Below are 14,497 nucleotides of genomic sequence, written 5' to 3' on the forward strand. Positions count from 1 at the left end.
CGTTCATTCAATACTATACAATTGTTTCACCATGAGAAAGCTGTTTGAATTTGATTTTATATAATGGATTATGTTTCATTCATTCAATATAATACAATTGTTTTATCATGAGTACGTATTCGGTTCATTATGCAAAAAGTTGTTTGAATTTGATTTTATATAATGAATTATGTTTCGTTCATTAATTCAGTACTATACAATTGTTCGGTTCATTATTCCTGTTATGCACAATTCAAAATTCTTCCTCCTCATCTTTTACTGCTACTTCTTTACCAGGGAGAGAAGAAGAAAAAGACAAAAAAATACAGTAGCAACAACAAAAGAAGGACGATAAGGAGAAAACACGTGAAGAAGAAAGAACGGGAAAAAGAAAGAGGAGAATGAGGAGGAGGAGGAACGCGAAGAAAAAGGTGAAGAAGAAGACGCTCCGTGCGTAAACGAGTGTAAGAAGAAGAAGACATTCGGTGCGTAAACAAACGTTAGAATAAGAAGAAGAAACGCAGGAGAAAAAGAAGAAACGCGAAAAAAGAGAAGAAGCGTGAAAAAAAAAAACAAGTGACTTAATTAAAATGTTTCCAAACTTTTAATAAAACTATAATGCAACGCCAGATATTCGCGTAACAAGAGTAGTTTGCTGTAGAAAGTTGATGAAGTGGTAAAACCCAGACTTAGTTAAAAGGACAGGAAAAGCTATATCAATCAGAAATTGCATCATTATGCTCGCTAGCTCGTAGCTAGCTACTTATTATTATTGTCGTTATTCCTCCTTATAGCATTACTCATTTCTTTCTTAAATCATCATCTTTCATATATACACACTGCTCGCTGTTACATTATTAAATGAGAAAAAAAATTATATACATGGAAACTAGAAACCAACTAAATTATTCTACGCCGTCATGCTGTAAATTAAATGCCATGTATGTATAACTTATTATGATTGAACGAATTTCATTTCTTCTTGATTCCAAGATAACTAGGCATTTTTATTTTGGATCATCTTAATTTAACATGAATTAATTAAAGTCTAAAAGCGGGTGCGAATGAAGCATGCTTATTGCTTAGCCATTCTTAATTATCTGCAAGAATAATTCCAGAGTGACTTGTTGAATACATAGAAAGAGAATCATCAGTGAAAGACCTCTCAGCAGAGAGATCATCCTCATCCACCGACTCCGACGCTGCCGGCACTGCCTGTATCTTCTCAACTTCCCTAACAACCTGGCTCATCCCAGGCCGATTCTCCGGGAACCTCTCCGTACAAAGCATCGCAATCTCAAGCATCCGTATCATCCCACTCTGAACATTCTTCTGCCTATAGATCTCTTTATCAAAGATCTCAGCCGTCCATTCCTCCCTCACCGCTCTATGAACCCAACCGCACAGATCAACACCGTTCGATCCATGCGGAGAAGAGCAGGCAGAAATTTTTCCGGTTAAGAGCTCGAGGAGGAGGCATCCGTAGCTCCAAACATCGGACTGCGCTGTCACTCGCTTTGACTGGACGTATTCCGGTGACTTATAAATGACCATGCGCTGAACGGCGATAGGTTGGGCTATTAGGGCGGAGAGGCCGTAGTCGGAGACGAGGGCGACGTCGTTTTCGTCTATGAGCACGTTTGTAGTCTTGAGGTTGCCGTGTGGCACAATGTTAGGGTTCTTGGTGTTACTGTGCAGGTACTCCATTGCTCCAGCTACGAATTTTGCAATTGATAGCCTTGAATTCCATTTCAATGGCACCCGATTTCCATCTCTACCATCTGAAATTACAGGTAATTAAATTTTTGAATAATTGTAAAATAATTGTATATGTATATATATTGGTAAAAACTCAGTTGATTTCATGTGAAGTTGATAACTGAGAGCCGTTAAATAATTTGATTGATTTGACTAAATTTTTATTTAACGGCTCTCGGCTATCAACTTCACGTGATCGTATATATTACCGTGAAGCCTAGAGAAAAGGTTCCCATTCTGTGCATATTTGTAGAGAAGCAGCTTTTCATCTCTTGAATGGTAGTAAGCAAGCAAAGGCAACAAATTAGGGTGCTGCATCCCTGCAATGACACGCAGCAGTGCTTCGAATTCCTTCGCAGTGAAAGGTTTCAAGTCCCTCAGCCTCTTCACAACAATGGTCGGTCCATCATGCATCATGGCCTTGTAACTGTTCCCCATCATTCCCTGTCCCAGTGTCTCTGCTGACGCCCTTAGAAGTTGTCCCATCTCAAACCTTGTCTTGTTGCCGTTGAAGAACATGAGTTCTTTTCTCTCCTCCACCCTCAGCTTTGTACCTTCTCCTATCTCTATCTTCTTCTCCCAACCGCTGCTCTCTTCAATATCCTCTTTTTCCACCTCTTTCTTCACAACAATGCATTTTTTGTTATTGGGATCCTGCTGCTGCAACTTCATCATCTTGTTCAGTTTTCTTGCTGTGTTGTAGTATAGCATCAAGAGCAGTATGATTGCAAGAACAAGAACCACATTCAGGATTAATAACAAAGCTGGAGTATTATTGTGACCTGGTGATGGAGAATCGTTGCCTTCATTATCTTGCAGTACTCGAGCAATAATAGGAGAGTTATTATTATCGTTTTGTTGTTCATTGATGTTGATAGGATCCTCTTGTGCTGTGCCAACAATGCTCAATAATGTGGCAACAACTGCAAAAGAAGTAACAAGTTGTTGAAGACGAAAAGGAGAAAATCCCATGTTGCAATAGTACCGAGATTGAAAGCAGTGTAAGGCAAGCAGATATTATTAGGATTGGATATTTGAGTCACAATGTAGGTAGTTGAAGATGATAACAATGGGAATATTCTAAGTGTTCAAGTTCCCTTTGAGAATACTAAGAGGTGTTATTATTAGGACATTGTTTAGCTTCACTTACGAATCCAGCTAGCTACAAGTTAACTTGGCGTGGATTCTTCTTGTAATGTTCACCATGGCTTACGCTGTCGTAGTTTTCAACCCTTTTCATGGATTATGTGCTTGGAATCTTGAAGAGAAGCACACGCATCGCGCATGACATTCAGCCGGCATATAAGTAAAGGTAACTAATAACATTTTTGAACAATGTGTGAACAATGTGAATTAATAGGGTTAAAAAAGTAAATTTAATGAATAGCATTAAATTAGGATGTAATGTACTTGCATTTAATTGGTGATTGTTCATATTATTCAAGATAATTATTGTTTACCTAACATTTCCTATATATATTTAACATAAAGAACATAATAATTTCATTATGTGAAGCAGTTTATCATTTTATAATCAAGTTGGATTATTTTAGTAATTAGCTTACTAGTCCGCTTAAATAAGTGTTGAAGGTTCGAATTCCACCTTGTGCATGCAATAATCCATTGGCCAACAGCAAATCCTTAAATAGAGCTTAATACCGTGATGGATTAGTTCTTAGTTTATCGAGCTTAAGGATGAGAAACCAAAAAAAATATCTATCATTTTATTTTTATTCTAACACAAACACATATATATGATCCCTGAAATGAGTATCATAATTTAACTTTGCCAAACAACTAAACTACGTTCACGCATTGGCTCTCGAGAGATGCAAAAGGAGATGGTGGATATTATAAAGATTGTTCAAAATTTTAAGGTGATGTTGAAATACCTTAAAAGAAATGGATTCTATAAATACACGATTTAAGATAATTAAAGAAATAAAAAAAAGAAGAGTGTTAGGAGTTCAGTAATTTTTGTATTTTGTAATTATAAATTGATCAACAATAATATTTTTAATGGTATGAGATTAAATCCAATAATTAGAATCATTCAATTTTTTTTTTTATGATTAAATGCTGACCAACTTTTTAAAAAATTACTGCCGAGATTTCCCTAAAAAAAATTATACAAGACTCAATACTTGAATCATATCAGTCATATCTGCTTAAAAGACTTTTAAAAATAAATTATTAGAAAACATTTAAGAAGAGAAAAAGAATACAACTTATATAATTTAAGGACAAAGAGACTGAAAAATGATTGTTATTAGATAAAATTTGAAAAATTACGTATATGATAAAAGAAAGAGAATAATAATAATAATAATAATAATAATAATAATTATTATTATTATTATTATTATTATTATTATTATTATTATTATTATTATTATTATTATTACTACGGTGGGTAACCGGAGATTGACTGAATGGATGGCGTTGGCTGGCCCAAATGTGAGAAGGAGGAGGTTGCCGAATGAATGTGCAACTCGGGAGGCTCCGTCCGACTTGTTTGTACGAGAAGAGGGGGTGGTACCTGCAAAGACACTCCGATGCCTAAGTTAGCAAGAGTATGAGCAGGTCTAGAGAGTATTGGGCTTAGAGATACCTGAGGAGTGTCAGTGTATTTATAGTGGTGAGCCAATAACCACCGTTTGAGTAGTGCCGTATCTTTAGGGTGTTAACCGTCCCCTTATCTTAGGGAGGTTAAGATATGGCTTTAGGAAGCGGTTAGAGAGATTTTAGGGGCGGTTACTCACTTGAATGAGTGTTTATCTGCCAGCTAATCTCATGTCCGACTTCTTTAGAGTAAATCGTAGTGGACACCGACTTCTTATGTGAAGGTCGGTGCTTAGCTAGGCTTAATCCATCGGATTGGGCCTTTTAGTTGGACCTGGGCCCTTATCATTGGGCCAGGGTATGAACAGTGCCCCTACTTGAGCCCAAGATCTCTTTAGGGCTTGGGTTCAAGTATTTAACTCAGGTTCGTAGCCGACTTTCACGGATTTTGAAACCGACGTGATTATCGCGACCTTTTGTTTCTGACAGTTACGTCTATTCAAACGTCGTGTCCGTTAGGGGTGCACTTAGGGATTGATGGCTTTGGTAACGGTGCACTCTCATTAATGACTGCTTCGTTTTTACCACTATGCCCCTTAGCATGTTTATAAATACTTTCCCTCTCTTTCCTTTTTCCGTTTCTGCAATCTTTCAAACTTCTTCTTTCTTTGTTCGTGTCGTGTTCACTCGTACTACATTCTTGTGCTCCGGAGACTTTTGCTTCTTCCTACCTTCATTCCCAAAAAGAGGTTTGTTTCTTTCTCCTTCTTCGCACTTTTCGTATGACTTTGCTTTGTAGAGAAATAGGTTTGTAGACTTGTGCCTAGTTCTTTTTCCTCCTCTTTTAGAGACCTTTGTTTTTTGATTTTTTTCCTTTTCTTTTTCCCTTTGTAGGTTTCTTCATTTTTCTTAGAGAAAGAAAATGGCCTCCGTAGATTGGGTTGACGTTACTGTTCTGGGGGAGGAGCCGTTGGTTGATGCGGAGTTTATTACTCATCTTCGCACCCATCACCGGCTCTGTACTTCGGATGAGGATGAGCCTAAATATGAGTTGCATGTTCCCGGTTCAGAGGACCGAGTTTGTCATGGGAGAGCCAACGAAACGGCTCCCCATTTCTTCTTTATGTATGAGTGCATGATCACTCGTCTGGGCGTCTTTCTGCCCTTTTCAGATTTTGAGATGTCTGTTTTGCAGCATTGTCGGGTTGCCCCTACCCAGCTTCATCCCAACTCCTGGGGTTTCTTGAAAATTTACCAATTTATTAGCCATGCTCTGGATTTTCCGACTTCTCTGAAAATCTTTTTCCATCTTTTTCATATGACCAAGCCTTTTAGTGGGCTGAATAATAAACAGCAATGGGTTTCCTTCCGAGCCATACAAGGTCGGAGGATCTTTACCCTTTTTGATGAATCTTTTCATGACTTTAAAAATTTCTTTTTCAAAGTGCAAGCTGTAGAGGGTCATCACCCCTTTTTTCTGGATGATAATTCTTTTCCTCGCTTTCCTTTATACTGGCTGGAGGCCTCCCCTGTTGAACCTATGCACAATTACTCAAGAGGGGGGGTGAATTGAGTAATGCAACAACAATGAATCTTTTTGATAAATTTAAAGACAATATACAAAAGTGTTATTGTACTAGTATTTTTCCAAGAGCTTAACTCAATTGCTAAGCATTTATAAGGAGCTTTTACTTTCCAATAGACACCAACTCAAATAAATTGATCAAGCTTTTCACCAATCGGACTTAAGCCACTCCTTAAGTACTTACGAAGCTACTTTTCGATCACAATTTATTTGCTCAAAAGTAAAAGACAATAATATTGAAGAGATGAGTTTGGAGAGAAGCAAACGCTATTTAGAGTGGTTCGGCACAATCCTTGTCCTACGTCCACTTTCTTTCTCAATCGCAATTGAGAAGTTCCACTATTGCCAAGCTTCAAGGTGCTCGCGCAAAACCTTTTACAATCCGAGTCCTTAGTTTCTAACACCTCACGGTATATGATCACCACTCGTATACTAACCCACTCCACTTAGAGATACCTTCTCTAAGATTTGTCTTGAGTACTTAGTATACCTCTTTGGTATCTTCACCGACTATAGTGTTTATAACTCTTGACTCAACCTTGGAGATCACACTCCAATTTACAAGGTGTACAAGAAAACAATTCTCAGAGAATTGTTGAGATGAGATGAGTACTCTCTAGAAGAGTGTATGATTACAAGTTTAGCACTATTGAACCAATTGATATTGCTCTCTCAAATTGTGTATTATAACACCTTAAAAATGTGTAGAATGAAAGAATATGAACAAGATGGTTTGCAAATGCTCAAAAAATATAAAATAAGGCTTCAATCCATCCATTTATAGATTCCCCAAACCTTAGAAACGTTGGGGAATTAATGGGATGGAGCCTTTATGTCAAAACTAGCCGTTTTTTATGTTTTTGAATTATTTGCATCGATGCATAACACTTTGCATCGATGAAAATGTGTCTTTGAAGCTGAAATTTGAATTTTCAGCTAGGTTGCATCGATGCAAACATCTTTGCATCGATTCAACATGTCGTCGCATGTTTTGCATCGATGCAAGATGAGTGTGCATCGATGCAAACCTTAAAGAATGGCTTAAAATCACTTCAAAATGCTTAGGATTGATCTCAAACTTGTTGGAGTCAATTCCTATGCTTTTGTACCTTTGAAAACAAGTTTTTAAACCTTTTGGCTAGCATCGAATTGCAAGATGTGCATCAAAACATTTTGTGAGTGTGTGTTGAGAGATTTAGCAATTGGTTCTTAACAAGAAGTTACCTAAGTCCTAAGACTCTATACTTGTCTTCAAAAGTTGTGGACTTGAGTTTCTTGTTGTTGTTGTGTTTGCTTTCAACTCTTCATGCTTGTTCATTCAAGTTGTTTGTTGGTTTGTCTTTTCATGTCGTTTGTTGGTTTGTCATTCATCAAAACCTACGAATACAAACTTCGCATACAAGCAACATGATTTACAATTTCCCCCTTTTTGATAATGACAAACCAATTTTGAGGATATGTATTTATAAATGATTTTGAAAGCAACAATAATGCACTTTGTTTTATAGAAAGCTTTGGAGAAGACTTTTAAAAAAAATTTTGCAAGAGTTCCCCCTAAATATGTGCATTTGTTCCCTTAAAGATTTAGATATCAAAGTTTTTGCTTAGCGGAAGTCTTTTTGAAATCATTGTTTCGCAAACTTATTTCTTCTTTTCAAAACCTCAAACTTCTTCTTTTTCAAAAGATCAAAACCTCAAACTTTTCTTCCTTTTTCAAAAGTTCAAAGCTTCAAATATCCTCAAACTTTTCTTCCCCCTTTTGACATTATCAAAAAGAAAGGGAGTTTGAAATGCATAAAACAATGAGATATTCCCCCTTTCAAAAAAGAATTTGATTTCCTCTTTTTATATATAATAAGCATGCATAATTCCCCCTAAAGAAATGAAATATATCAAGGCATGCACATTAACTTAAAATAGGGGTACCAAGCCTATTTTGAGTTATTTCACCAAACAAGCATACAAGCATTAATCATTAAACAAAATTATGAAGGAATTATCAAAGTATTTAAACCATAATAGAAATCCTTAACTTGCTAGGAGTTAGTTTAACAATTCATATAATCAAATAAGCATAAAGCAATGAAAAGTGACTTTGCTCAAAAATGGGGTTTTGTTGCTCAAAAATGCCAAATTCACTTGTTTTTGTGTAATTTGGTTGTGTTTGCATCGATGCAATGGTCTTTGCATTGATGCACATAGCACGTCGTGTGCTTTGCATCGATGCAAAGCTTGGTTGCATCGATGCAGCATGCATCATTTTGCCCAAAATCACCAAATTTTCATCCTTTGGTGGTTCTTTCTTCAATCCTTTGAGTTCCATCATGTATATACTCACTTAAACCATTATAAGCTTCAATTTGTTGATCCTCCATTGTTTATAATCTTCAAATTCTTCAATCTACCTCAAGATTAATCACTCATTCATCAACTCATAAACTTTTCCAACGCCGATTACTTTGCCGGTGTTGTTGTCTCCATAGATCACGTTTCCTCCGTTTGTAGGCTCTATTGCGGTGAGCTTTGATTCATCGCCGGTCATGTGTTTGGAGCATCCACTATCAACATACCAATTTGTATCCTTAGCTCTAACACGTATCTACAAAATAATTAAAATTTGGTTTTAGGTACCCAAGTGAATTTGGGTCCTTGATGGTTAGTATGAGCATAATGCCCATAAGGCGCCCATCTCATATCTTGACTACTAAAGTTTATATGTTTAATTCTAGTGAAGCATACGGGTGCTATATGACCTACTTTATTACAATAATGACATATGACATTTGGATTATGCATCCTATGCATGTTTCTAAATGGTTGCCTAGGTTGTTTCCTAAATGCAACATCTTTTGATCTATATACATTGTGATTATAATTTCTAAATGAAGCATGTTGAGGAGGATGTTTAAAGGCTTCATTCCTTTTAGGCATGCTTACCTTTTGGGCTTGCGGTTGCCTAATAGGAGTTTTAGCATTTTTAAGTTTTCCTTTTTCAAAACCCAAGCCTTCCTTATTATGAACATGCTTTTGGTTTTTCAACATTTTATCTAAGTTCTTTGAAGATTCATTGAACTTAGCTAAAGTGTTCTTAAGATTTGTAATTTCATTTTCATGCATTTTACAAGATTTGTATGGATCACTACTTGTGCTACACTTATCTTTTCCAAGATTGATATTCTCGTTTTTCAACATCTCATTTTGTTTTAAAAGTTCCATATTCTTTTTCTTTAGGAGAGAATAATCTTGGGTAAGTTTTGTGTACACCTCAAGTAAGGCATCATATTCATCTTGTAAATTAAAAGAAGTGGGGTTGTCATCACTAACCTTTTCTTCGCTTGCCATTAAGCAAAGATTTGCAACCTCGTTGTCATCGGAGTCGGATTCATCCTCGTTCTCCCATGATATGTATGCTTTCTCCTTCTTCTTAAATTTCTTGTTTTTGTCCTCCTTTTGAAGTTTTGGACAATTGGGTTTGATGTGTCCAACTTCTCCACACTCATAGCATTTTGGTACCTTTGTTTTGCTCTTGAAGTTTTTCTTCATTGCAAACTTATTGAATCTTTTTAATAAGAGTACAAATTCTTCATCTCCTTCTTCTTCATTATCATCACTCTCTTCTTGCAGTGATGTTGTTTTAAGGGCGAGACTTTTCTTCTTGCTTTCTTCACCTTTTTGTCTATTTAGCATAGTCATTTTATAGGTGAGAAGATTTCCTCGCAGTTGATCAAATGTAAGTTGATCATAGAGCCTTCCTTCCACAATGGCGTTCACTTTGGAGTTCCATTTTGGTGTAAGGCTTGTAAGCACCTTGGTCACAATTTGTTTCTCATTGTATTTTGTGCCAAGCATGCTTAGATTGTTGAAGATCTTGGAGAGTCTTTCAAGAGCTTCTTCAATGCTCTCTTCATCTTTCATTTTAAAATTTTCCCATTCATGAACCAACATAAATACCTTTGATTCTTTAACGTGGTCGGTTCCTTCGTAAGTGATTTGGAGTTTATCCCAAATCTCTTTAGCGGTTTCACATGTAGAGATCTTCATATAATCATGCTCGTTAAGTGCACAATGAATGAAGTTGATGGCTTTATCATTCATTGCCACTTTCTTCCAATCATCGTCACTATATTCATCTTCTCCTTTCGGTACTTGCTTTAAGACGGAGACTCCTTCTTCTTTAGCGCTTGTTGTCTTTGTTGGAATGTGATTTCCATTCTCAATTACTTTCCAAATTCTCACATCTTGAGAACGGATCCAAATTATCATCTTATTTTTCCAATAAGAGTAATTTGTTCCGCTAAAAAGAGGAGGTCTAGCGGTTGAGTTACCTTCGCTAGTGTTGTTGTTGTTAAAGCCTGTGCTTGCCATGATCTTTTCCCTTAAACGGTTAAGTCTTTCAAAGGGTTAAGCTCTGATGCCACTTGTTGAACCTATGCACAATTACTCAAGAGGGGGGTGAATTGAGTAATGCAACAACAATGAATCTTTTTGATAAATTTAAAGACAATATACAAAAGTGTTATTGTACTAGTATTTTTCCAAGAGCTTAACTCAATTGCTAAGCATTTATAAGGAGCTTTTACTTTCCAATAGACACCAACTCAAATAAATTGATCAAGCTTTTCACCAATCGGACTTAAGCCACTCCTTAAGTACTTACGAAGCTACTTTTCGATCACAATTTATTTGCTCAAAAGTAAAAGACAATAATATTGAAGAGATGAGTTTGGAGAGAAGCAAACGCTATTTAGAGTGGTTCGGCACAATCCTTGTCCTACGTCCACTTTCTTTCTCAATCGCAATTGAGAAGTTCCACTATTGCCAAGCTTCAAGGTGCTCGCGCAAAACCTTTTACAATCCGAGTCCTTAGTTTCTAACACCTCACGGTATATGATCACCACTCGTATACTAACCCACTCCACTTAGAGATACCTTCTCTAAGATTTGTCTTAAGTACTTAGTATACCTCTTTGGTATCTTCGCCGACTATAGTGTTTATAACTCTTGACTCAACCTTGGAGATCACACTCCAATTTACAAGGTGTACAAGAAAACAATTCTCAGAGAATTGTTGAGATGAGATGAGTACTCTCTAGAAGAGTGTATGATTACAAGTTTAGCACTATTGAACCAATTGATATTGCTCTCTCAAATTGTGTATTATAACACCTTAAAAATGTGTAGAATGAAAGAATATGAACAAGATGGTTTGCAAATGCTCAAAAAATATAAAATAAGGCTTCAATCCATCCATTTATAGATTCCCCAAACCTTAGAAACGTTGGGGAATTAATGGGATGGAGCCTTTATGTCAAAACTAGCCGTTTTTTATGTTTTTGAATTATTTGCATCGATGCATAACACTTTGCATCGATGCAAATGTGTCTTTGAAGCTGAAATTTGAATTTTCAGCTAGGTTGCATCGATGCAAACATCTTTGCATCGATTCAACATGTCGTCGCATGTTTTGCATCGATGCAAGATGAGTGTGCATCGATGCAAACCTTAAAGAATGGCTTAAAATCACTTCAAAATGCTTAGGATTGATCTCAAACTTGTTGGAGTCAATTCCTATGCTTTTGTACCTTTGAAAACAAGTTTTTAAACCTTTTGGCTAGCATCGAATTGCAAGATGTGCATCAAAACATTTTGTGAGTGTGTGTTGAGAAATTTAGCAATTGGTTCTTAACAAGAAGTTACCTAAGTCCTAAGACTCTATACTTGTCTTCAAAAGTTGTGGACTTGAGTTTCTTGTTGTTGTTGTGTTTGCTTTCAACTCTTCATGCTTGTTCATTCAAGTTGTTTGTTGGTTTGTCTTTTCATGTCGTTTGTTGGTTTGTCATTCATCAAAACCTACGAATACAAACTTCGCATACAAGCAACATGATTTACATCCCCTTGCGAGAAATATGGTCTGGATGACCTGGATGAAGTAGAGGCTGCCGTCGTGGGGTTCCTCCGAGAAGTGTGGGGGAGGGCCCCATATTTGGATACTAAAAAATTTCTCCAAGGGTCTCCGACCTTTGTCCAATCACATCTAGGTAGTTTTTTCTGGTCTGCTAAATTTCCGACTTGTTAACTGATCATTCCGACTTGTTTGATTCTTTAGCTATTGTTTTCTTTTTTCAGAAGTGGCAAAGACAAACGCTCAAGAATCTTTTCAGAGGGTCCAGGAGGCTAAAGCTAAGTCTCGCGCTCGGTCTGGTGGTGCCAGGGTTATCTCTCCTCCTCCTCCTCCTCGGAACGTTGGGACTCTTTCCAATCCTATGGTGATTTCTTCTTCAGCTCCCTCTCAGCCGCCCTCCGTCGTCCGACCTTCTCCTGATCCCAAGAAGCGCAAGACCTTAGAGTCTGGCTCTTCTGGGGAGGTTAAAGCGGATGCTCTTGCATTCGTCCGAAAGAATATCTATCCTCATGCTCGTATAGGCATGGATGATATGTCTGTTCGGGGCCACCTTACCACTATGATCGAGGAGAGCCTCAAGGCGGCGGAGGTCTGTGGCAAGCTCTTAGATATCTTCGAGAGGGACCCTCTCAGCTCTTTAGAGACAACCTCGAGGGTCGAGGAGCTGGAAGGAAGGCTTCGTGTTTATCAAGAGCATGAGGGAGAGTTGAAGAAGGAAATTGCCAAGCTGAGGGAGGAGAGAGATACCCTCCGGGAGAAAGGGAAGGCTTTGCAGGCCCAATGCAACATGGAGATGGATTTGAGGAAAACGGCGCAGGCCAGCTATCAAAGCTTATTCAAAGATCTTTTGTCTGTGAAGACTGACCTGTTGAATTCTCGGAAAGCATATAAGGAGTTGGAGGACTCCATTGCCGATGGTGCCGAGGAGTCTTGGAGGATCTTTCTGGAGCAGGTCAGAGTTATTGCTCCCGACTTGGATCTTTCTCCTTTACATCCTGACAAGGTTGTCATTGATGGTGCCATCGTAGATCCTCCTGTCCCCGTGATTATTTCTGAGTCAGAGTTAAAGACTCGGGGGCAGAGGATTATTGAGTCTCCTCCTCGTTCAAAAGATGCTCCGAGTTCTTCAACGGTTCCTCCGATCCCTTCATCTCCCATGGATGCTTCTGGTGGCGCTCCTCCCGATTCTGGTGGTGGTGACCCGTCTGCTGTGAAAAAATGATCTTTGGCTATTTTGGGGGTCCGGCCTGTGGGCCCCCCCATTTTTAAACTCTATATTTATTTTGTTCTTGGTTGTGCAGTTTGAACAATTTCTTTTGGCCTTTTAAGGCCGTTAACAAAATATTTCGGCAAGTGCCCTTTTTGAATAAGGGTTTAGATTAACAAAATAAATACCCTTTTTTGGATAAGGTTTTAAGTTACCTTGTGCGTGTATGCTTTTCTAATTTTCTGAATTCCCCTTGACTTTTTCTTGAAAACCTTTCTTTTTGGCTTGTTTGTTTTTCGGAGATTTTCGTTTAAGGATTTTCGGGACATCCTTTAAACTTCTTCCTAGGTTTTCCTATCTCTTTTTGTTATCCCTCATACTCAACTTTGTTTTAGCGAGTTCTTATGACTTAGGTTATTTTTGCGATGCGTTTTTCTTCTACTCGGTTTTATACTCCGATTTATGGATCGAAGTGTTTCCGAGCTTTCCTACTCGGGGTCTCGTTTCGACTTATGAGTCGGATTTGTTCCCGAGTTTTTACGATCGACTCATATAACCTCTTTACACCGACTTGTACCTCGTCGTTTTATCCTGACGACCACTTAGGTCGATTCATGGGATTTTCACGTTTTGTCGAGCTTAAGTCGGCGCGTTTCGTAGAAAGACTTAGAAAAAATAAAAAAGGATATTATAAGAGATATTGTGAATGAAAAAGATCTTTATTAATTGGGGAGGTACCTTCTTTTGCTACTAAGGGTCTTGATAGCCTATTTTCCCTTAGTCTCTACTATGATGCCTCGTTAAAAACCCTTCTCCAGAAAAAACCCTTTTGGAAAAAAATCATGAAGTTTGGGAAAAGAGTACATCAGGGAGTAGAGTTCGCTTTTAACTGTAGTACCTTTTCATGTTACAAGCATGCCACGACCTTGGTAGCTCAGTGCCGTTCAGGTCGGTTACTTTATAATAACCTTTTCCTAAAACTTCATTGACTTTGTATGGTCCCTTCCAATTTGCGGCGAGCTTTCCTTCTCCCGATTTGTTGACTCCAATGTCGTTTCTGATTAAGACCAAATCATCTGGAGCAAATGTTCTTCGAATGACTTTTTTGTTGTACCTTGTAGTCATCCTTTGCTTCAACGCAGCTTCTCTTATCTGGGCATTTTCTCGGACTTCGGGGAGCAAGTCGAGCTCCTCTTTGTGTCCCCGTACATTTCCGACCTCGTCATGGAGAATTACCCTTGGGCTCTGCTCATTGATCTCTATTGGAATCATGGCTTCTACACCATAGACTAGTCGGAAAGGTATTTCTCCCGTGGCGGATTGGGGTGTTGTCCTGTAGGCCCATAGCACTTGAGGGAGCTCTTCAGCCCAAGCTCCTTTTGCTTCCTGTAGTCTCTTTTTTAGTCCTGCCAGTATGACTTTGTTGGCTGCCTCGGCTTGCCCATTGGCTTGTGGGTGCTCTACCGAGGTGAACTGATGTTTGATTTTCATACTGGCTACTAAG

At 38.0% G+C, this 14,497-nt stretch overlaps 1 protein-coding gene across 1 annotated transcript; it reads right to left on the reverse strand.

Moving 5' to 3' along the window:
* Positions 1-995: 995 nt before the first annotated feature.
* Positions 996-2,734, reverse strand: LOC130970519 (probable inactive receptor kinase At2g26730). The gene is made up of 2 exons (XM_057896630.1): positions 1,947-2,734; positions 996-1,760 (listed from the first exon to the last, which is right to left on the reverse strand). The coding sequence occupies exons 1-2, from the start codon at positions 2,707-2,709 to the stop codon at positions 1,072-1,074; spliced, it is 1,452 nt and encodes a 483-aa protein (XP_057752613.1). The 5' UTR covers positions 2,710-2,734; the 3' UTR covers positions 996-1,071.
* Positions 2,735-14,497: the final 11,763 nt, after the last annotated feature.

The sequence above is a fragment of the Arachis stenosperma genome, chromosome 3, assembly GCF_014773155.1.
Source record: "Arachis stenosperma cultivar V10309 chromosome 3, arast.V10309.gnm1.PFL2, whole genome shotgun sequence".
Lineage (NCBI taxonomy): Eukaryota > Viridiplantae > Streptophyta > Magnoliopsida > Fabales > Fabaceae > Arachis > Arachis stenosperma.